At 43.5% G+C, this 25440-nt stretch overlaps 1 protein-coding gene across 1 annotated transcript in view; it reads left to right on the top strand.

The window, feature by feature from the left end:
• The window catches only part of hydin (HYDIN axonemal central pair apparatus protein), a 977428-nt gene that overhangs the window by 307670 nt on the left and 644318 nt on the right, over positions 1 to 25440 (top strand). The window contains exons 14-15 of the mRNA XM_063066586.1: positions 11429 to 11664; positions 22767 to 22867. Coding sequence (XP_062922656.1) covers positions 11429 to 11664; positions 22767 to 22867 — 337 coding nt within the window. The remainder of the gene's footprint in view (positions 1 to 11428; positions 11665 to 22766; positions 22868 to 25440) is intronic.

Below are 25440 nucleotides of genomic sequence, written 5' to 3'. Positions count from 1 at the left end.
TCGTACGAACCCAAGAAATCAACGGCGTTCTGTGATTGACATTTGGTATGGTCCATACGGGTATTGTAGCACACACTTTTGGTTAATCCCTGCATGGTCACGGGTGTTGTGTGGTGACCACCTCCAGCGAAAGGTCAGTTACTGTCAGAAATCTTATTCTTCATGATCTCTTCGGACAAGGCATTTCTCAGCTGGGATCTGCATCAGCAGTTTCGTCTTTTCTTCATCGCTGGTTGGGGAAGTCTCTCCTCTCACTTATTTTATAAATCACTTGGACTCTTTGAACTGCCACCTTAAGACTGTGCTTGAGTAAGATCTGTTAAGAATTGTCTTTAAGTCGGGCTGTTTGATAACTAAAGTCGCATAACACTGTTAACTTCCATTTAAGTGAGTCGTTTGTTTACTTTTCTATATTCTTGAGTAGAGGTTAATAAATTTTGTTGTTTATTTATAAAAACCTGACTCAATTTCATATCTATTGCTGCTGGTGCATAACACTCTGGAAATCCCTCCTTTCTTACAGATATATCAATGTAGCCATTTTTGAGGAGAAACTCAGTCAGGCAACAAAAAATGAAACTGAAAAATACCTTCCCTTCACACTAAGCAGCGAGATAGATCTAAACTGCTCAATGTCCTTGGGGATCTCTTCTTTGGGGATCCAGACTCCCGCTGCACGCCTCCACTGATCAAAGATCTTTTCCCTACAGCAGACAACACTAAAGTATTTTCAACACTGGAGGAGCTTAGGGCAGTCCTTGTAATATAATCCGCTAGGGCCATGGGCAGAACTCGCTCCGGCTGCTCTGACTACCTCCTGGATCTCCTTCCAGCTGGGCTCCTTGGTACCGAACATAAGGAGGAGGATGTTCTAGGGTGCTATGGTCTCCTAACTCCTGCTCCCTTTCTGAGTTACTGAGGGAGTTCTGAAGGTATAGATCCATCTCATGTTCGGAGTATGTGAGAGCAGCTGCTTGGTGAATCCACTGAGGTTTGCTATAAAGGCAGCTCAATAACTGGATCTCTCTCTTCCCTGTATTCTATGCCATTCTGCATACACAGTGTCATAAGCTCACTAGCTTACTTCTCAGAATGTTACAGAGCTCTTCTTCACTTACTGCCCTGCACTGTTCAGCTAGGGATCAGATCTCTTGACACAGCTGCTGTATTTTGGCTGTCCTACGATTGATCATGTCAGGGACTTTGCTGGCGTTCTTTTCTACTAGATGAATCTCTCAGTAGTAAAGCTGATAATGATACTTGACATGGTTTGGAGTCATCCATTGACATCTCTCTTGGCTATTGCCTCAATATGCCCTCCTCAAACTGCAACCACTCCCTCTGATGGCTTGCTGGAGGCCACTTAGCCTTGGTCATTGTAAATTGTCCCGTGATTAGGCTAGAGTTAAACCGAGGTTTGCTGGGCAGTGCGGCTTGAAGGGCCAGGAGAGCCTATTCTGCTCAGTATCTCAATAAATAAATAAATGGTGCTTCGTTTTCAGAAGGCCTTTGACAAGGTGCCACATATGAGGCTGCTTAACAAGTTAAGAGCCTATGGTATAACAGGAAAGATACTAGCATGGATAGTGCATTGACTGATTGGCAGGAGGCAAAGAGTGGAATAAAAGGAGCCTTTTCTGGTTGGCTGCCGGTAACTAGTGGTGTACTTCAGGGGTCTGTGTTGTGGCCAATTCTTTTCATGTTATGTGTCATTGATTTGTATGACAGAATTGATGGCTTTGAGGCCATGTTTGTGGACATTACGAAGATGGGTGGAGGGGTAGGTACTTCTGAGAAAGCAGAGAGGCTACAGAAGGACTTAGACAGTTGAGGAGAATGGGCAAAGAAGTGGTAGATGGAATACTGTCTTGGAAAGTGTATGGTCATGCACATTGATAGAAGAAATAAAAGCATAGACTATTTTATAAATTGAGCAAATATTCAAAAATCGGAGATGCAAAGGGACTTGGGAGCCCTTGTGCTGGATTACCTAAAGGTTAATTTGCAGGCTGAGTCAGTGGTGAGTCAGGCAAATGTGATGTCAGATTCATTTTGAGAGGACTAGAATAAAAAGGCGACAATGGACAATAGGTGCAGGAGTAGGCCATTCGGCCCTTCAAGCCAGCACCGCCATTCACTGTGATCATGGCTGATCATCCACAATCAGTATCCAGTTCTTGTCTTATCCCCATAACCTTTGATTCCACTATCTTTAAGAGCTCTATCCATCTCTTTTTTGAATGCATCCAGAGACTTGGCCTCCACAGCCTTCTGGGGCAGAGTATTCCATATATCCACCACTCTCTGGATGATAAAGTTTTTCCTGAACTCCGTTCTAAATGGCCTACCCCTAATTCTTAAACTGTGGCCTCTGGTTCTGGACTCACCCGTCAGCGGGAACATGCTTCCTGCATCCAGCGTGTCCAATCCCTTAATAATCTTATGTTTCAATAAGATTCCCTATCAGCCTTCTAAATTCTAGAGTATACAAGCCCAATCGCTCCAACCTTTTGACATACGACAGTCCTGCCATCCTGGGAATTAACCTTGTGAACCTACGCTGCACTCCCTCAATAGCAAGAATGTCCTTCCTCAAATTTGGAGACCATAACTGCACACAGTACTCCAGGTGTGGTCTCACCAGGGCCCTGTACAGCCGCAGAAGGACCTCTTTGCTCTTATACTCAATTTCCCTTGTTATGAAGGCCAGCATGCTATTAGCTTTTTTCACTGCCTGCTGTACTTGCATGCTTGCTTTCAGTGACTGATGTACAAGAACACCTAGATCTCGTTGTACTTCCCCTTTTCCTAACTTGACTCCATTTAGATAATAATCTGCCTTCCCGTTCTTACCACCAAAGTGCATAACCTCACATTTATCCACATTAAACTGCATCTGCCTGTCCAAGTCACCCTGCATTCTCAAAACATCCTCCTCACATTTCACACTGCCACCCAGCTTTGTGTCATCGGCAAATTTGCTAATGTTACTTTTAATTCCCTCATCTAAATCATTATATATTGTAAACAGCTGCGGTCCCAGCACTGAACCCTGCGGTACCCCACTGGTCACCACCTACCATTCCGAAAGCAACCCGTTAATCACTACTCTTTGTTTTGTTACGAGGCAGGTACGATGTTGTCGTTTAAAGTTAAATTGGATAGCTATATGGACAGGAAAGGAATGGAGGGTTATGGGTTGAGTGTAGGTCGGTGGGACTAGGTGAGAGTAAGAGTTTGGCATGGACTAGAAGGGCCGAGATGGCCTGTTTCCGTGCTGTAATTGTTATATGGTTATATAGATGATGATTGTGGATGTTAGGAAGCTGCTGGCTAATAACTCCTCACTGCACATACATGGCTCATCTGTGGAGAGAGTTAGGATCACCAAGTTTCTGGGAGTGCATATAACAGACAATCTCACCTGGTCTCTCAACACCACCTCTTTGATCAAGAAAGAACAGCAGTGTCTCTATTTCCTGAAGAGAGAGTGAGGTTTGAGGCAAACCCCTCCCCCTCCCTCCCAGTATTCTGACCAATGTTTCCAGGAGCACCAACAAGAATATCCTGACCAGTTTCTTCACTGCCTGCTTGGGGAATTGTAAGGTATCTGACTGCAAGACCTTATAAAAGATTGTGAGCACTGATGAGAGGATTATTGGGGTGTCTCTTCCATCCTCCAGAGATAATTATCAGGAGTGTTGCATACGCAGGGGCATCAGCATTGTCAATGATCCCTCCCATTCATCTACCATCAGGCAGGAGGTACCGTAACATTAGGACAAGAACTGTTATGAAGGAAGCAGCTTTTCCTTCCAGGACCTAAGACTACTGTACTCCCTGCCAATGTTCGGGTCTCATCATGCATGAAGAACAAGTAGCATTATACTGTTTACTTTTTAACTTGTGTCACAAATGCACCTTATTATTTGTTAATATACTGTAATAATGATATTATTACTTTGTATTGTATCTGAGTTATATGTACTTGGTTGTGCACTTTAGTCCGGAGAAACATTGTTTCGTTTGGTGGTATACGTATGTACAGTTGAATGAGAATAAATTTGAACTCGAATAGCACCTTATTTTCTGTCTGAGCACATTGCAGTCACATGGACTTGATCTGGAGTATTTCAACTTAGGATTTCTTGTTTTCTTGGTCTGTAGCAGAATTTGCCATTTCTGCTGTGGTCAGCCATCTGTGAAATTGGCACAGTTCTCTCATTGTTGGCACTATCTGATCAGCTGAGCACGTTCCAAAGCCCTGCATCTTAAATTTCTATTCTTGCATTCTCACAATCAAATTTTACTCAGTTTATGACTTTAGTTTATTTCCTCCAACTACCTTTCCCATTAACTGTTGAGAGGATGATGTCAACAAGCTTTCTCATGGCAGCTTTGTTCTCACCCCATCAGAGATATTCCCACTGTCCTATCCATCCCTCTGCACCCCAAACTAATGTGCTATCTCTCTTCCCCTGACATTAACTCTTCAACCTTAAGTTTTTCTCATTCCGCAGACACTGTCTGATCTGCTGAATGTTTCTAAAGTTTGTGGCTGTTTGATTTTTACCAGTTGGGTTGTGAGGGATGTGGTATTTTGAGATAAAAAGAATTCTAGAGAGGTGAATGCAATGTGCAAATAGTGATATGTGAGTCACCTGTGTGTGAAAGTCACCAGAGACTGATTGAGAAGATGCCCATATTTATTGTCACAGTTTAGTAAACTAGGGGATCATGGAATTTCCTCGCCAAGTCTGTGTAGCATCAGGTGCCAGACAGTTTTTTCCATTGAAGATTGACAGCATGAAGTTCACTTTGTTCAGGATCGATCACTATAGCAATGGAGTATTGACTGTGCCTTTGCCTTCCAGTTTCCATGTTTTTGATATTAATTGGAAAGGTTAGCTGTTAATGTTGTTCACTGGTAGCATTTGTGTCTCTTTAGTCAGGGAGATAATAGTTTTTGTTCTGAATCCAGAGACTAAGCTGAAAAGTTTAGGCTGGTACTGCAGTGCTATGTCAAGGTAGTGTTATATTCTTGATACTGACTCTCCAATGGACTCTTCACAACTTTCTGCCATTTTGAGTGCATATAAACAATTCTGAGGTCTGAAAATACGTTGGAAAGACCTAAAAGAAGTAGAGTTATTCAAGTCAATGATCTTTATTAGTATTCATGCTGTATGACTAGCTGCGTATTTCCAGCATCTAGGTAGTTTTACTTCAAAAGTATTCTAGAACTTCTTTGTGAAGCTTGCTCTGGACCTCATGATATTATGATTTTATAAAAGATATTGCATATATGGAGGTTTGTTGTTTTCCTTCGCTGGTGAGTGTCTCTTGGTGACTGGAATCACACTCATAGAGATTAAAATGATATCCAAAATGAACACCCAAGTTTAAAAAAATTAAATATTGCTGTTGCTGTAACTCAAGTTTGGGCTACCAGTTTTCCACTCTGATGTTGATATTCTAAGTTTCCACAGTATATAAGCTATCTCAGATGATGCAACTTTTTGGTTAGAGTTTGTGTGCTGGTTTAATCTGCTGTCAGACTGGTATATCAGTCTAACTACAGCTGATTTTCCTTCTGCACTTTTTCAGTGGCTTTCTGATGCCAACTAAAATTCCACATCCTTAGTGGAGGGACACAATTTCAATCTGTTGACCAGACTGTAGCTGCAACCCTTCCTCCATCATGACTCTACCACCTTTGCTGGGTATTGAATGTAGGATTGTTTCCATACTCATGGTGTGTTAGCTTCTCAAATCATGTGACCTTTTCACAGTCATTTGCAACAGCAGCTTTGAGCCTCTTGTAATGTGCTATCTTGAAAATAAACCTTTAAAATATAGTATGTTTACTTTGTCTTGGAGACATCACAAAGTAGTGACAAGTATGTTAAAGGATTGTTTGTTAAAGAATATTGATGACCCCGATGTAAGAAACATAGAAAACCTACAACACAATACAGGCCCTTCAGCCCACAAAGCTGTGCTGAACATGTACTTACTTTAGAAATTACCTCGGGTTACCCATAGCCCTCTATTTTTCTAAGCTCCATGTACCTATCTAGGAGTCCCTTAAAAGACTCTATCGTATCCACCTCCACCACTGTTACTGGCAGCCCATTCCACACACTCACCATTCTCTGCGTAAAGAACTTACCCCTGACAAGCACCTTAAAACTGTGCCCTCTCGTGTTAGCCATTTCAGCCCTGGGAAAAGCCTCTGACCACCCACACGATCAATGCCTCTCATCATCTTATACACCTCTATCAGGTCACCTCTCATCCTCCGCCACTCCAAGGAGAAAAGACCGAGTTCACTCCAACCTACTCTCATAAGGCATGCTCCCCAATATAGGCAACACCCTTGTAAATCTCCTCTGCACCCTTTCTATAGTTTCCACAACTTTCCTGTAGTGAGGCAATCGGAACTAAGCACAGTACTCCAAGTGGGGCCTGAAAACTTCTAAGTGAGTATGAAGAATGAAAATTGATTTATTACAATGTCTAATGCAGATAGTGCATTGTAAGCAATCCACACGTCTTTGATGTATCAGTGGACTGCTGAACACACCAGGTTTAGCCATATCGCCCGGGAACAGAAGTGAAACAACGTTCTATTTTTGAAGTCTTAGCATGAATGAGCAAAGTTGAGAACGATTCCTCTTATATATCAAACGTATGGATTTTTTTTTTAAGTGAATTATAACTTGGAAGATGAAGGAAGCAAAGTGATATGGGTATACAATAAACAATAAATGCAGATGGAAATTGGACCAGAAACACATGACATAGTGTCCTAAAGATGTGTGGAAAATAGATTACATTGATAAAAAGCCTTTAGAAATAGTTGCACATTTGGACCAAGGAAGCAGAGTCCCACAGTCCAAAGACGTACCGTGTAGGTTAATTGGTTATTGTAAGTTCTCTTGTGATTAGGTAGGGTTAAATTGGGGTTGTCAGGATTGCTGGCAGAGTGGCTGAAAGGACCAGAGGGGCCTATTCCGTGCTGCATTTCTAAATAAAAATAAAATAGTCAGATAGGATTAGCATAGGAAAGCGTCTTCACTGGCATGGAGAATTTTCTTATGTAATCCTGGACAACCACCTTTATTGTCAGCAATTTTGGTGTAATCAGCAAACTTATTAATCATGTAGCCTATGTACTCAATTATTTATATAGCATGTGTAATAAACAACAGGCGAGTCAGTACTGATTCCTGTGGCACACCACTGGTCACAGGCTTCTAATCTGGAAAAAAAACGGTCCTTCACGGTCACTCTCTGCCTCCCGCCACCAGGTTAATATTATATGCGATTGGTTTGTTCACTCTGGATCCCAAGTGAGCTAATGTTCTGGATCACCTTCCCAGAACTTGTAAACAAAGTCCTTGAAGACCACATCTACCATCCTGTCCTCATCAATCCTTTTGGTTGGCACTTCAATCTGTGAAATAATATTCCATACATAAAACCTTGTCAACGGTGCCTAATCAGTCCTTGCCTTTCCAAAGGCACTAAATTCCGCCTCTCAGAATCCCGTCCAGTAACTTGAGCACCATTAATGTTTTGAGTCACTAACTGAAAAGTAATGTTTGGCAAGCTACATGGGACAAGTTTAAAACTATTACAATATGAAATCTGTTGCCATGTGTTCAGCTTCATTATGTAGAAGAATGAGCAGACTTACCGTTTCCAGATGTTATGCCAGTTGCCCAAGGTTCAAGAAGCAAAACATTAAAAAGGAGGAACCAAGTGAATGCCACTTATAACATTCCATATAGTCAACAGGTTATAGAATATTCCTTCTCCTGTCCGGGAAGTCACTTGCCTTCTCTAAATCGATTGTGTTCTACCTATTCCTATATCATGACTATCTCACTTGAAACCCACCCTTCACCCAAGACCTGATGGCTTCTTTCTCCCGAACACAATTCATCGATTATCCTAGTGCCCAGCCTCCATTCAACAGTTTGCTCCATCCCTGCTGTAACCCTACTCCCAATAATCCTTATCCTCACTGTAGTGATTTCCCCTAAATCCTTCCATAGCAAGGCTTGAACATCACCCTTCCATCTTGGATGGCTTAGACTCTTTTTAGATCCACAGGCTGGATTTCTGCAGTCAGAGGTTCATTATAACTGTTACACTTTCTCCTATGCTCTTCTTATAGGATATCGCTCCTCCATCTTTCAGTTCAAATGAACGGACTCAGCCAGAAATGTGACTGTCTATTTTTGTCCACAGATGCTGCCTGACCCACTAAGTTCCTTCAGTTTTGTTTTCTGCTCCAGGTTCTGGCATCCATAGTTTCCTGTGTCTCCCAATTATTTTGGATGCCTGGGTGCTGAGAGAAGAATGAAAGTGTGAAATGATTTTGAGTGTGTTACGTACCCCGTAACTGGGTTGCCAAACCAGCAGAAATGGATCACTCAGTTGGAGTCTGGATTACTAGAACTAAAAAAGTTTTATTAAAGAAACAAGCAACACAGTACTCTAATCAAAAGGATAATAAATGTAACAGTTCAGCAATGATAAACACACATGTGCACAGAATTAAGATAACAGGATCAATCAAGCTCTATCGTTGTCTAGGGGTAAATGACCAGTTTCAAAGTGACGCAAAGTTCAGTTCAATTTAGTTCAGTTCAGTTCGCAGACAGTAGGGGGAAGGAGAGAGAGAGCAAAACGAATAAATATTCAAACGGCTTCCACACAGACCTTCGCAGTCAGCTTTCGTGCGAGTCCTTTGTGATGTCATCTGAGGTCACCGACCGTGACCCCTCCGTTTCCAGATACGATCGTTTCTCTGCGGTGAACCCAGCACCCAGGCAAGGGTGGACACACCAGGTTCCCGCCGATCGTGCCTTTCCACCCTGAGCGTCTATGGCTTGATCCCGCGATCAGCCGTCCAAAAACTTCCCACCGACTTGTGAGAGACGCACCGCTTCCAGGGTCTCGTTACCTCGGGGTGTCGTGTGTCTTGCCTTAGCGAACCTGTCCCTTTTTATCCCCCTGCTGGGGTATCGCCTGTCCATCACTTCAAACAGTTCAGGGTTCAAAGGGGGAGCCGATCTTGACAGCTCTCCTTCCTTCATTAACATCTCCAAATGCTGCTCCATTGTTTTCCTTATCTCTCTCTCTCCTGAAGACAGGTGGCAGACCAACTGCTGATTCCACTGGTGCCAGCCCAGGCCAGCTAACCTCTTAATCTATGTGTATTCTCGTCACAAGTGACACACATAAAAATTGCTGGTGAGCGCAGCAGGCCCAGCAGCATCTCTAGTAAGCGGTACAGTTGAAGTTTCGGGCCGAGACCCTTCGTCAGGACTAACTGAAAGAAGAGATAGTAAGAGATTTGAAAGTGGGAGGAGGAGGGGGAGATCCAAAATGATAGGAGAAGACAGGAGGGGGAGGGATAGAGCCAAGAGCTGGACAGGTGATCGGCAAAATGGATATGAGAGGATCATGGGACAGGAGGCCCAGGGAGAAAGAAAGGGGGAAGGGGGGAAGCCCAGGGGATGGGCAAGGGGTATAGTGAGAGGGACAGAGGGAGAAAAAGGAGAGAGAGAAAAAAATTAATAATAATAAAAAAAATAAATAACGGATGGTGTACGAAGGGGTGGTGGGCCATTAACGGAAGTTAGAGAAGTCAATGTTCATGCCATCTGGTTGGAGGCTACCCAGATGGAATATAAGGTGTTTTCCTCCAACCTGAGTATGGCTTCATCTTGACAGTAGAGGAGGCCGTGGATAGACATATCAGAATGGGAATGGGACGTGGAATTAAAATGTGTGGCCACTGGGAGATCCTGCTTTCTCTGGCGGACAGAGCGTAGATGTTCAGCAAAGCGGTCTCCCAGCCTGTGTCGGGTCTCGCTAATATATAGAAGGCCGCATCAGGAGCACCGGATGCAGTATATCACCCCAACCGACTCACAGGTGAAGCTCTGCCTCACCTGGAAGGACTGTCTGGGGCCCTGAATGGTGGTGAGGGAGGAAGTGTAAGGGCGTTGTAGCACTTGTTCTGCTTACAAGGGTAAGTGCCAGGAGGGAGATTGGTGGGGAGGGATGGGGGGGACGAATGGACAAGGGAGTCGCATAGGGAGCGATCCCTGCGGAAAGCAGAGAGAGATGGGGAGGGAAAGATGTGCTTAGTGGTGGGATCCCGTTGGAGGTGGTGTAAGTTACAGAGAATTATACATTGGACCCGGAGGCTGGTGGGGTGGTAGGTGAGGACAAGGGGAGCCCTACCCCTAGTGGGGTGGCGGGAGGATGGGGTGAGAGCAGATGTGCTTGAAATGGGAGAGATGTGCTTGAGAGCAGAGTTGATGGTGGAGGAAGGGAAGCCCCTATCTTTAAAAAAGGAGGACATCTCCTTCGTCCTGAAATTAAAAGCCTCATCCTGAGAGCAGATGCGGTGGAGACGGAGGAATTGCGAGAAGGGGATGGCATTTTTGCAAGAGACAGGGTGAGAAGAGGAATAGTCCAGATAGCTGTGAGAGTCAGTAGGCTTATAGTAAACATCAGGAGATAAGCTGTCTCCAGAGATAGAGACAGAAAGATCAAGAAAGGGGAGGGAGGTGTCGGAAATGGACCAGGTAAACTTGAGGACAGGGTGAAAGTTGGAGGCAAAGGTAATGACGTCAACGAGCTCAGCATGCATGCAGGAAGCAGCGCTAACGCAGTCGTCAATGTAGCGAAGGAAAAGTGGGGGACAGATACCAGAATAGGTTCGGAACATAGATTGTTCCACAAAGCCAGCAAAAAGACAGGTATAGCTGGAACCCATATGGGTGCCCATGGCTACACCTTTAGTTTGGAGGAAGTGGGAGGTGCCAAAGGAGAAATTATTAATAGTAAGGACTAATTCCGCTAGACGGAGCAGAGTGGTGGTAGAGAGGAACTGATTAGGTCTGGAATCCAACAAGAAGCAGAGAGCTTTGAGACCTTCCCGGTGGGGGATGGAGGTATATAGGGACTGGACATCCATGGTGAAAATAAAGCGGTGGGGGCCAGGGAACTGAAAATCATTTAAAAAATTCAGAGCGTGAATTTGAGTTTCTGCTTTTAAATTCAGGAGGACTTTTGTTTACCTGGCCTAGCTAAAAAAGAGACATATTGACATCCCTGTTTCGGGTTTGAAATTGTTGAGCTAGCAGGTGAAAAAGAGATGCTTGATGATTATGAGAATAAAAAATAGAAATATTAAAAGCTCTATGGAATAAAAATGTTGTATGTCATTTCAAAGTTTGATTTTGGTTTTGTGAATTAACTATCGTTGTTGCAATTTCTTTTTTGAAACAACGGAGCATGGATTTGAGAAGCCTGCCAATTACAAAATATGTTTAGATTAAGTTATAAGTTATGCGTTCTTGGTGATTTTTACAAATCTTCTTTTCTCCCCAAATTCCAGGTTTTCCCAGCACCATATCATGTCGTCTTACTAACACTTCCATTGTACCGATGAGATTTAATTTGCGGGTCCCTGGTGACGGAACTGCAGAAGTCACTCCAGCAAGTGATAATTACAGCTTAGATGGCAGAAGGGTACTTTCTTGGACAAACATCGGGTATGGAGTAAAACCCAAAGAGTTCACTATAAAGCCCAACCATGGTACCGTCAAGGCCCAGGAAGAAATGGAGATTCAGGTAATAATATTTTCACTAAACTCTTGTCATTATTTAGACAATTTTGTTTCGGATTCCACATCCATAGTCTATTTTGTTTTGTGCACTACCTGAATTAATCTTATGAAAAAGTGGAATGCTAAATCAATCTGGTGTTTAGTGTACTGATAACAAGTGTTCAGAAATTCATTCTGGGTCCACCCTTAGTACAATGTGCATATATACAGTGTATGATGGCCAAATGTAGTGTGTACCTTCATTGCTCTGTGCATTTGAGGCCCTGAACAATGCAGACTGCCCACACAAAGTGGGATGGAAAAGCCCTGCTTTGGTGTTCATTCAGGGAAATCAGAGATATCCATTGTCTTCCCTGTAGGTCCACCCCACAAGCCCAATTTTTGTGCAGCTGACCACCAAACTAAGTTTACCAGTGCAATTTAACATCATGGTTATTCTGATCAACTTTATTTACAATCTCTCCAGTCTAACTGACCACAAAGATCTGATTGACCATCTGATTGACTACCCACATGTGACTAAACATCTATCTCCACCCAGTTATCCAACAGCATACCGATCTCCAACCCATGATCTGACCACCCTCTGAATGTCAGCCTGATCAAACCTCACTAACCAAGTCAGGCCCATTCTCTGCCACTCCTCCTGACCCTATCGCTACCATGATCCAAACTTGCACACTCCACCTGGTGGGGCTTAGCAAGGGAAAGACTGTCAGCAACTCAAACATACAAGATCTGTTTCATCACACTGGATGCCTTTGGCTTAGTGTTTACTATCGGGACCCTGACACATAGCAGTTGTATGCATTTTTATCCCTTCGTGTTTGCATATTATATAAGAAAAACCTCTGAGCCAGGAGATAAAAGCGCTGAAACAGACCCATCACTGTGTGTTTTTATGTTTCCTGATAATGATTAAAGCTAATAAATTGAAATGTTATCTCATCACTTCCTTGAGAGTCGCTTCTTCAAAGAGATTATCCGGTAATGCAAACGATCCTGGAGCAGCAGGCGGGAGCCCTGGGAAGAGTTATCTTTTCTTTGTGAAAGGCATGGCTCTCTGGAATGGGTTTGTCCTGAGAGAGGGGCCTGTGCAAACGTTGTACTGTCAACAAAGTCACTGGAGAGACACTAGAGCTAGTAGACATAGAAGTATTTTATTCAACAAAAATGAGCAGCAGGCATCATATTGAGACACTTTTGGAGGACCAACCCAATATGACATGACATTTTTATATGCTAAAGGTCAAAGGTAACGGCAGGATAATTCTACAGTTGCAATGCATCTACAATGCTTCCTTTGAATTACATATAGTTTTCACATGCCTCCTTCTTTGTACTCACACTCCAGACACCCAAAATGAATGTTAATCAGTATTGTCTGGTTTGCAATCAACTGCGGTCCACAGGTGCAGAAAAACTGTTGTTCAGGTCTGCATTTAAAATTTAATCTACAATCCACATTCATGTCTGAAGATTGGTTGCTGGTGTAGTTAATATTTACAATATACCCTAACTTCAGAATATGCCCTAAATTATCATTTTGTACTTAAACCATACAGTTCTGCAATAGATCAATTACAAAAGCCTTTCTCTCTGGAATTTGTAAATCCTTGTAATTCCTTAACCTGAGGGCTCAGAATGCAAAATCTTCCAAGTAAAGCTGATTTTTTTGATTGCCAGGGAATGAAGAGAAATGGAGATGCAGCAGGAGGGTGCAGTTCTGGTGAAGCAGAAGAAACTTTGGATCTAGTGATCATAATGCCATTAGTTTCAAGGTATTATGGAGAGGGATAGGTCTGGCCCTTGGGCTGAGATTCTAAATTGGAGAAAGGCTAATTTTGATGGCAGCAGAAAGTATCTGACAAGTGTGCATTGGGACAGGTTGTTTTTAAGCAAAGGGATGCTTAGAAGTAGGAGGCCTTCAAAAGTGAAGTATAGGGGTTACAGAGTTTTTCTGTTCCTGTTGGAATGAAAAGCAAGGATAACAGGCTTAAGGAACCTTAGATTTCAATGGCATCAGTGCCGGACTTCGAAGCGAAGGCTCCCGAGTTCGAATCCAAGTCGGGCCACCCCCCCTAGCACGCTTTCCATCTGTGCCGGGTTGAGCGTCGAGCTAGCCACTCGGCCTCGTAAAAAAAGAAGGATAAAGTCGGGAACGTTCATATCGTGACCTGGTTAATCTGAAAGGAGACCAATCCTGTCACCACGCGCCAGACAAGAATGGCTGACTGTCTGGTGTGGCACGCTAAAAAAAGAAGTTTTCAATGGGTATTGTCTCTGGTTAAGAAGAAGAAGGAGGTGCATAACAGGTATAGGCAGCAAAGAACAAGCTAAGCACTTGAGGAGTATAAGAAACACAAGAAAACACTTCAGGAGAATCAGAACAGCTAAAAGGAGGCATAAGGTTGCTCTGGCACACAAGGCAAAAGAGAAACCCAGGGGCTTCTGAAAACAGATTAAGAGAAAAAGAAAACCAAGGGTCAAAGCTGGTTCACTTGAAGATCAGCGCGGTCATTTATTCATGGACCAGAAAAAGTTAGGGAGATCTTCATTGGATTACTTACATCTGTATTTATTCGGTAGATGGATATAGAGTCTATAGAACTGAGGCAAAACAGTAGTGGGGTCATGGATCATATCCAGATTATAGAAGAAGAGATTCTTATTGTCTTGAGGCAAATTAGGGTGGATACATCACCAGAGCCTGACACGGTGTTCCCTGAAACTGTGTGGAAGTCTCGTGCAGAAATTGCAGGGGCCCTGGCGGAGGTATTAAAATGTCCTAGGTCATTGGTGAGGTGCCGGAGGACTGGAAGATAGGTGATAATGTTCTATTGTTCAAAAAAGGCTGTAAGAATAGGCCAATGTTACTGACATCAGTCATCAGTACGGGTAAATTATTGGAAAGTATTCTAAGGTACAGGATATGTAAGTATTTGGATAGATGGCCTGATCAGAGATAGTCAACAGAGCTTTGTGCATGGTAGGTTGTGTCTAACCAATCTTATAGAGTTTTTTGATGAAGTTACCAGGAAAGTTGATGAAGGAAAGATAGTGGGAATCGTCTACATGGACTATAGCAAGGCCTTTATCAAAACCCTATCTGGGAGGCTTGTTCAGAAAGTTAAGTCACCTAGTATTAAGGTTGAAATAGTAAATTGGATTCAACGTTGACTTAGCAGGAAAATCCAGAGAATGGCAGTAGATGGTTACCTCCCTGACTGGAAGTCTGTGAGTAATGGTGCTGCAGAGATCTGTGCTGGGTCCATTGTTTGTCATTTAACTTAATGATTTGGATGATAATGTGGTAGAGTGGATCAACAAATTTGCAGATGACACCAAGATTAGGGGTACAGAGGTCAGCAGCGAAGGCTATCAAAGCTTACACTGGGAACTGGACCAGCTGGAAAAGTGGCTGAAAAATGGCAGGTGGAATTTAATGCAGACAAGTGTGAGGTGTTATACTTCAGGAGGACAAATTAGGGTAGGGTGAGCAGCAGGGCACAGAGGAGCGTTTAGAGCAGAGGAATCAAGGGACACATCTATAATTCCTTATAAGTGGCATCACAGGTAGATAGGGTTGTGAAGAGAGCTTTTGGCACATTGGCTTTCATAAATTAGAGAACTGAGTACAGGAGTACAGAATCCAGGCATTAGTGAGGCCATATTTTGCATATTGTATGCAGTTCCAGTCACCTACCTACAGGAAAGATATCAATAACATTGAAAATGTATAGAGAAAATTTACATGGATATTGCTGGGACTTGAGGACCTGGGTTATAGGAAAAAGCTAGATAGATTAGAACCTTATTTCTCTGAGTGCGGGAGAATGAGGGGAGATTTGAATGAAATATACAAAATTATGAGGGGTATGGATAGTGTAAATGCAGGCAGGCTTTTTCCACTGAGGTTGGGTGAGACTAGAACTAGTCCTCTCCAGTCCTGGCTTCCCACCCTCCCCCCACCTTCTTTATAGGACCTCTGCCCCTTCCCTCTTCAGTCCTGACGAAGTGTTCTGGCCCGAAACGTTGACTGATCGTTTCCACGGATTCTGCCTGATCTGCTGAGCTCCTACAGCGTGTTGTGAGTGTTACTAGAACTAGAGTTCATAGGTTAAGGATGAAAGGTTAAATATTTAAGAGGAACCCGAGGGAGAATTTCTTCACTCAGAGGGTAGTACGAGTGTGGAATGAGCTACCAGCAAAAGTGGTAGATAAGGGTTTGATTTCGATATTTAAGAGAAATTTGGTTAAGTAGATGGATAGGAGGGGTGTGGAGGGCTATGGTCCAGGTGTAGATCGATGGAATTAGGCAGAATAATAGATTGGCATGGACCTGAGTTGCTGAAGTTTCATGCTATCGTGCTGTATGACTCTATGCCCTCATTATTTGTCAGTTCCCAGTATCTACATAAAAATGCATAGGCGTAGAAATTCTATTGTCTGGCACTTGCTTTGTAAACTCTAAATATGGGATCTGGAATTAAAGCATCTATATCAGATGAATATGGTAAAACAGCATCAATAATATCTCATAAAATATTCACCCTGCAACTTCCTGAGGCACTAGCCCTCCCAGCTTGTAGAATGTGCAACGGAAATTGCAGGGTCTCTCCCTCCTGAGCAATAGCTTTTGTATGACTAAGAGATGAAATGTGATAGTAAAAGGCATGTTCCTGGAAATCTTGTTTACTTTCAGGCAGTCTTGCAATATATGCCATATGTGATCACTAGGTGGCATGGAATACTGACTATTGGGGACAATGGTTATCTTCTTCCTCGGCTCCTCACACCAATCCAGGCCTGCCCTTGTGCAGCAGAGTGATAGGGTCACCAGAAGTCAAGTTGACCCTGCTGAGATTCTGGTACCCGGTCCTATCCAGAGATGGGCGGTGTTACTCCTTAAAAAACACTGATACCGCTGGTTTGTAAACCTTATCATCTTGAGACAGAAACCTCTCCAGTAGGGAGAGGGGTAATAATGAAAGGAGAGTGTCTCAGTAGATGTTATTGATCATAAATTATCCTAAAAATATTTGAATAAAGGAAAAAGGCATTTATTGTAACTTTGAGTTGCACATAAAACTGATATGATTTCAATCAATATAATTCCTTGAATTTGTCACAAAGCTGTTTCTAAAGAAATGCTGCTGGGACAAACCTTATAGTTTGAATAATCACTGAGTGGCCACCTCAGTTAGCTGTACACCAAGGCAGAAAGGAAATAGCAAGGTTAATGTCTGTCCCCTCTTTGGTCCATGTGGGTTTTGACATTGAATAACTAATGTGCTATTCCAGTTTTACCGAGAATATCCACATCTGTGCTTCCCACATACCAAATAGCACCATATCCACCTCTTAAATTATTCATCTTTCAGACCCCAGTACAGCAAGAAGTGAAAAATTAAAACAAAGAGCATTTGTAGGATCAGCAATATACCCACGTCTAGAAAACTAGTGTCACAGAGATATATACCTACCAAAGATATGAATGATATCCAGAACCCATGCTGATTGAATTTTGGCAAACCTTGATCACGAGGGCTTGAGATTTATCAAGGACAGACTTGCAGCAGGATTTTGACATTATAACATTAAATTCATCTTTTGTAACCCTGACATTTTGTCTCTCCATTAGAAAGGCCCTTGATTGAGATGCTGCATAAACTCACAGTGAAGATTCCTGAAATTGAATAACAGCACAATCACTGGCTATCTTGTCACCATAGTCCATCATTCACAAACAGCACAGAAACAGACACTTCAGCCCACTGGGGTCTGTACAGACCTCCAGCCGCCCATTGACACTAACCACTTTTTTAAATTTTAGTGATAGCTGTAATTTGGTGATATACTGTATGTAACAATGAAAGAATACACTGAACACAAACACATGTACAGATCAACCCATGAGCAGCTCACACCTCATTTGACCTCAATTCCTCAACACTGGCACACATCAAGGACATGTCCTTATCCCACTGCTGCACTCTCCTTGCACCCATGACTGTGCAGCTACGCACGGCTCAAACACCATCTTTAAGTTTGCTGATGACGCTATTGTTGACAGAATTTCAGATGGTGACAAGGAGCCGTACGGGCATGAGATAGATCAGCTGATTAAGTGATGTTGCCACAAAAACCTTGCACTCAATCTTCGTAAGATCGAAGAATTGATTGCGGACTTTAGAAAGGGGAAGTTGAGGGAACCCACACCAGTCCTCATCAAGGGTGAGCAGTGTCAAGCTCCTATGTGCCAACATCTCTGAAGGTCTATTCTGGTAACTACATATTGATACAATTAATAATTAAATGACACATGACAGCAGCTTTATTTCATTAGAAGTTTGAGGAGACTTTGTGTGTCACCAAAGACTCGCAGATTCCCACAGATAAGCATGGAGAACATTTTAACATGCAGAGCATTTTAAACTGATGGCATCACCATCTGGTATGGAGGGGCCACAGCACAGGATCGGAAAATGCTGCAGTAATTTGTAAACTCAGACAGCTCCATCATGGGCACTAGCCTTCCCAGTATTGAGGACATTTTCAAAAGGCAATGCCTGAGAAAGTCAGCTTCCATCATTAAAGACCCCATCATCCCAGGACGTGCCCTCTTCTCATTACTACCAGAAAGGAGAAGGCACAGGAGCCCGAAGACACACACTCAACATTTTATGAATAGCTTCTTCCCTCCATGAGCACATTTCTGAATGGACAATCAACCCATGTACACTATGTCAATATTTTATTTCTTTTTTTGCTCTCTTTTTCCACTACTATTTAATTATACACACACACACACATATATTGTACTATGCAAATGTCTTAGGCACTTACATATAGATAGTATGCCTAAGAAATTTACACACTACTGGAATAATTTTACGTGTTGCACTGTAGTGCTGCCGCAAAAAAAAAATTCATGGCATATGTGAGTAATGATAAACTTGATTATGAATTGGGTTTCTATTATGGACTGAGAGTGAGAAGGGGAAAGGAGAGCAGAATCATGGTTGGATAGGGGGGAAGGGGAAGGGGAGGGAGCAGGACGTACCAAAGATACATTCTATAATGATTAATAAACCAATTGTTTTGAATCAAGTGACATAGAAACATAGAAAACCTACAGCACAATACAGGCCCTTTGGCCCACAAAGTTGTGCCGAACATATCCCTACCTTAGAAATTACTAGGCTTACCCATAGCCCTCTATTTTCCTAAGCTCCATGCACCTATCCAAAAGTCTCTTAAAAGACCCTATCATATCCGCCTGCACCACAGTTGCTGGCAGCCCATTCCACGCACTCACCACTCTCTGCATAAAAAAAAACTTACCTCTGACATCTCCTCTGTACCTACTCCCCAGCACCTTAAACCTGTGTCCTCTTGTGGCAACCATTTCAGCCCTGGGAAAAAGCCTCTGACTATCCACACGATCAATGCCTGTCATCATCTTATACACCTCTGTCAGGTCACCTCTCATCCTCTATCGCTCCAGGGAGAAAAGGCCGAGTTCACTCAACCTGCTTTCATAAGGCATGCTCCCCAATCCAGGCAACATCCTTGTAAATCTCCTCTACACCATTTCTATGGTTTCCACATCCTTCCTGCAGTGAGGCGACCAGAACTGAGCACAGTACTCCAAGTGGGGTCTGACCAGGGTCCTATATAGCTGCAACATTACCTCTCGGCTTCTAAACTCAATTGCGCAATCGATGAAGGCCAATACACCGTATGCCTTCTTAACCACAGAGTCAACTTGCGCAGCAGCTTTGAGCATCCTATGGATTCGGACCCCAATATCCCTCTGATTCTCCACTCTGCCAAGAGTCTTACCATTACAATATTCTGCCATCATAGTTGACCTACCAAAATGAACCACTTCACACTTATCTGGGTTGAACTCCATCTGCCACTTCTCAGTCCAGTTTTGCATCCTATCAATGTCCCGCTGTAACCTCTGACAGCCCTCCACACTATCCACAATACCTCCAACCTTTGTGTCATCAGCAAATTTACTAACCCATCCCTCCAGTTCCTCATCCAGGTCATTTATAAAAATCACGAAGGGTCCCAGAACAGATCCCTGAGGCATACCACTGGTCACTGACCTCCATGCAGAATATGACCCGTGTACAACCACTCTTTGCCTTCTGTGGGCAAGCTAGTTCTGGATCCACAAAGCAATGTCCCCTTGGATCCAATGTCTCCTTATTTTCTCAATAAGCCTTGCATGGGGTACCTTATCAAATGCCTTGCTGAAATCCATATACACTACATCTACTGCTCTTCCTTCATCGATGTGTTTAGTCATATTCTCAAAAAATCCAATCAGGCTCATAAGGCACGACCTGCCCTTGACAAAGCCATGCTGACTATTCCTAATCATATTATACCTCTTCAAATGTTCATAAATCCTGTCTCTCAGGATCTTCTCCATCAACTTACCAACCACTGAAGTAAGAATCACTGGTCTATAATTTCCTGGGCTATCTCTACTCCCTTTCTTGAATAAAGGAATAACATCTGCAACCCTCCAATCCTCCAGAACATCTCCCGTCCCCATTGATGATGCAAAGATCATCTCCAGAGGCTCAGCAATCTCCTTCCTCACCTCCCACAGTAGCCTGGAGTACATCTCATCCAGTCCCGGCGACTTATCCAACTTGATGCTTTCCAAAAGCTCCAGCACATCCTCTTCCTTAATATCTTCATGCTCAAGCTTTTCAGTCCAATGCAAGTCATCACTACAATCACCAAGATCCTTTTCCATAGTGAATACTGAAGTAAAGTATTCATTAAGTACCTCTGCTATTTCCTCCGGTTCCATACACACTTCCCCATTTTCACACTTGATTGGTCCTATTCTTTCACGTCTTATCCTCTTGCTCTTCACATACTTTTAGAATGCCGTGGGGTTTTCCTTAATCCTGCCCGTCACGGTTTATCTACATATTGTGTCAAGAGACCTTCCTGAGCACACCTAACAAACTCCACACCATCTAAACCCCCTGCTCCAGGGAGGTGTCAATCGATATTTGGGAAATTAAAATCTCCCATCATGGCAACTCTGTTAGTATTACACCTTTCCCTATCTGTTCCTCAATATCCCTGTTACTATTGGGTGGCCTATAAAAAACACCCAGTAAAGTTATTGACCCCTTCCTGTTCCTAACCTCCACCCACAGAAACTCCGTAGACCATCCCTCTATGATGTCCACCTTTTCTGCAGCCGAGATGCAATCTTTGATCAACAATGCCATGCCCCCACCTCTTTTGCTTCCCTCCCTGTCCTTTCTGAAACATCTAAAAACCGGCACTTGAAGTAACCATTCCTGTCCCTGAGCCATTCAAGTCTCTGTAATGGCCACCACATCATAGCTCCAAGTACTGATCCACGCTCTAAGCTCATCCACTTTGTTCACAATACTCCTTGCATTAAAATAGACACATCTCAAACTATCGGTCTGAGTGCGTCCCTTCTCTATCACCTGCCTAACCTCCCTCATACACTGTCTCCAAGCTTTCTCTATTTGTGAGCCAACTGCCTTTTCCCCAGTCTCTTCAGTTCGGCTCCCACCCCCCAACAATTCTAGTTTAAACTCTTCCCAGTAGCCTTAGCAAACCTCCCCACTAGGATATTGGTCCCTCTGGGATTCAAGTGCAATCCGTCCTTTTTGTACAGGTCACACTCTGCCCAAAAGAGGTCAGAGTAATCCAGAAATCTGAATCCCTGCCCCCCGCTCCAATCCCTAAGCCACAAATTTATCCTCCACCTCATTCTATTCCTATACTCACTGTCACGTGGCACAGGCAGTAATCCCGAGATTACTACCTTTGCGGTCCTGCTTCTCAACTTCCTTCCTAACTCCCTGTAGTCTGTTTTCAGGACCTCTTCCCTTTTCCTACCTATGTCATTAGTACCAATATGTACCACGACCTCTGGCTGTTCTCTCTCCCACTGCAGGATAACATGGACGTGATCTGAAACATCTCAGACCCTGGCTCCTGGGAGGCAAACTGCCATCTGAGTTTCTTTCCTGCGTCCACAGAATCGCCTGTCTGACCCCCTAACTATAGAGTCCCCTATCACTACTGCCTTCCTCTTCCTTTCCCTACCCTTTTGAGCCACAGGGCCAGACTCTGTGCCAGAGGCACAGCCACTGTCGCTTCCCCCAGGAAGGCTGTTCCCCCGCCCCCCAACAGTACTCAACAGTACTTATTGTTAAGGGGTACAGCCACCGGGGTACTCTCTGGTACCTGACTCTTCCCCTTCCCTCTCCTGACTGTTACCCACTTGTCTGTCTCCCCTGGCCCCAGTGAGACCACCTGCCTATAACTCCTTTCTATCACCTCCTCACCTTGTCTGGTGAGTGCTTCTGCCACTCTCTCTGCCACCTGTCCCACACCCCTCCCATGGTTCTCCACCCTTGCTATTCCCAACATCCTTTACTCCTGCAAGATTTACAAACTCATTCTTCACTCCACATTGACAAATACTGTACTGTGCAGAAGTCTTAGGCACCCTAGCTATATATATGTGTAATTTATTCTACATTGTGTATTGCAATTTGCTGCTGCAATAAAAGAACATATTTTATGACAAATGCCAATGATGTTAAATCTGATTCTGATTCTGTGAGTAATTAGTTTAGTAAATATAACTACAGCCTTCTCCAAATCGTGTCCAGAAGGACTTGGGGCAGCATGGTAGCTTAGTGGTTAGCACAGTGCTTTACAGTTCAGGCGATACTAGTTCAATTCCCTCCAACGTAAGGAGTTTGTTCATTTTCCCATGACCTCGTGGGTTTCCTCCGGTTTCCCCCCACAGTCCAAAGAGGTACTGGTTGGTAGGTTAATTGGTCATTGTAAATTGTTCCGTGGTAAGACTGGGAATAACTTCGGGGACTGCTGGGTGGCGTGGCTCGGAGGGCTGGAGGGGCCTCTTCCGTGCTCTATGCCATTAAATAAATAAATACGTAGATAGATACAAATTACTCCAAGTTTGTTCTCAGAGCAAACCAGAACTGTTGAGTCTATTTTCTACGAGTTGACAGGTATTTCTCATTCTGATCTTTTAATCTTTTGTCCTAGGTAACTTTGTGCTCCAACACTGTAAAGAAGTATGAGTCAGCCCTGGTTGTGGACATCGAGCAAGTTGGCCAAGAAGTATTAGCGATTCCTGTCTCAGCACGGTAACCCCCCTTTTCAATGATGTGGATGTCGTGGTGTGTAGATGTCAATTCGCTTTGCTGAGTAGTGTAATGAACTTGTTTGCAGATAGCCACCAAAGCCACCAAGTAGAGCAAAGGTAGCTTTGCTGTACACATTCCAGAAATTGTGGTGGGGATAAGCTCCTACTACAGAGTAAATGCTGCCAGTGGTGTGTGTCTCAAATAGCCTCTGACAACCAAATCCAGCTCCTGGCCATCACGTGTGGCTTAGCTACTAAGCCCGGCATAACTGTTTCTACTGACAGGAGAAGGAACAAAGCCGGGTTACTGGAATCCTAAAACCAGTCACTTCGGGCAGATGGGGCTCGTCAGCCGTGGTTGGCAGCTCATCTAGGAGAAGGAAAACTCTGATCCCAAACCTCCGCTGCCTTGATGCTGTATGCACTCATGGGGAAGGCTTCAGGTGTAAACCCCAAAGAAAAATCTGGAGTTGGAGTCTCTAAGGCAGTCCTACATTGAATTCAACACTGATTGGAAACTCCTACAGCAATGTTGGTGCCAAGGGGTATCGGTCTTTGCTGTTCCTTTGGATACATTTACTGCATGGAGCGGGGGAGCCTGCTATATAGGGAACAACTTGCTCTCTGTATCGTACTGCCCTGGCTTGTGTATCATGTAGACAGCTGGGGTCAGAATATCCATGGCTGACCCCAACCAATGGAGGGCCTCAAGGTGCTATTTAACTTTGTTTACAAAGTAAAATCAAGTTGGAATATGAACTAGGAAAGGAGAGGAACAAAAGTACTATTACAAATTTTAAAAGTTTGTGGTTCACAATGCCAGCTATCTTCTGAGAGATGCTTAACTATGTACCCCTATGTGCCCATGAAAAATAGCGAGAAACCGTGTTCCATGTTCATTTTACAGTGGATTGAGTGTAGAATAGCATTACCTTCCGAGTTGTCTTAAAACCAGGCCTAGGAATTGGATGAGAGTGAAAAGGTTGGGCAGTGGAGAGACTTTGGGGGAGAGATAAAGAGAATTTGAGGGAAGTGTGGAGGAGATTTTGGGAGAAGAGTGGCATAATTTTGAGGGAAAGGTGGGAATGATTTTTTGGGGGAACGGTGAGATACTGGTTCATCATGAACTTAACAGCAGAGGTGGATCTGAATAATGGTGTAAGAAAAAGTTCTGTCCTGTTCTACCCTCGCCCTCATCTATCATTGGAGACATGAGGAAGACGAAAATTGAGTTTTGAAACATGATGGGCAGTGTGCCAATGTTTATTTGCCTGTATGAACAATCATTACTGGTGCATCTCAAAGTTCGGTGCTTTGCCCACTGCTCTACCCTCTCTACACCCACATCTCTGTGGCTAGGCACAGCTCAGATACCATCTGTGAATTTGTGGTGATAAACTATTGTTGGCAGGATTTCAGATAGTGACAAGGAGGCATGTAGGAGTGGCTGAGTGGTGTCACAACAACTTTGCAATCAATTTTAGAATCAGAATTAGGTTCAATATCTCATGAAATTTGTTGCTTTCCGGCATTAGTACATTGCCATATATATTAATACAAAAACTATAAGACCATAAAATATAGGAGCAGAATCAGGCCATTTGGCCATTTGAGTCTGCTCCGCCATTTCATCGTGGCTCTGAATCAATCAACCTCTGCCTTAAATATACCCAATAACATCCTCCACAGCTGCCTGTGGCAAAGAATTTCACTGTCTGGCTAAAGAAATTCCACCTCATCTTCACTCTAAAAGGCCGCCCTCTATTTTGAGGCAGTGTCCTCTGACCTTAGACTCTCCCAGCCAGGAAACATCCTCTCCACATCCGCTCTATCAAGACCTTTCACCATTCAAAAGGTTTCAATGAGGTCACCCTTAATTCTTTTGAATCCTAGTGAATACAAGCCCAGAGCCATCAGACACTCTTCATCTGACAAGCCATTGAATCCTGGAATTATTTTTGTGAACCTTCTTTGAGTCCTCTTTGCCAGAATATAATATTAATGATAAGACTCTTGGCAGTGTGGAGGATCTGAGAGATCTTGGGGTCCATGTCCATAGGACGCTCAAAGCTGCTGCGCAGGTTGACTGTATTAAGAAGGCGTATGGTGTGTTGGCCTTCATCAACCGTGGGATTGAGTTCAAGAGCCATGAGGTAATGTTACAATTATATAAGACCTTGGTCAGACCCCACTTGGAGTACTGTGTTCAGTTCTGGTCACCTCACTTCAGGAAGGATGGAGATACTATAGAGAGAGTTCAGAGTAGATTTACAAGTATGTTGCCTTGTTCGGATGGTGTACCTTATGAGAATAGGTTGAGTGAACTGGGCCTTTTCTCCTTGAAGTGACGGAGGATGAGAGGTGACCTGATAGAGGTGTATAAGATGATTGGGGCATTAATTGTATGGATAGTCAAAGCCTTTTTCCCAGGGCTGAAATGGCTAACACGAGAGTGTTGGAATAGGTACTGAGGGGATGTCAGGGGTAAGCTTTTCACACAGAGAGTGGCGGGTGTGTGGAATGCACTGCCGGCGGTGGTGGTGGAAGTGGACATAATAGGGTCTTTTAAGAGCC

Source organism: Mobula hypostoma, chromosome 14 (genome assembly GCF_963921235.1).
Source record: "Mobula hypostoma chromosome 14, sMobHyp1.1, whole genome shotgun sequence".
Lineage (NCBI taxonomy): Eukaryota > Metazoa > Chordata > Chondrichthyes > Myliobatiformes > Myliobatidae > Mobula > Mobula hypostoma.
This window is presented reverse-complemented; position numbering and strand designations above follow the sequence as displayed.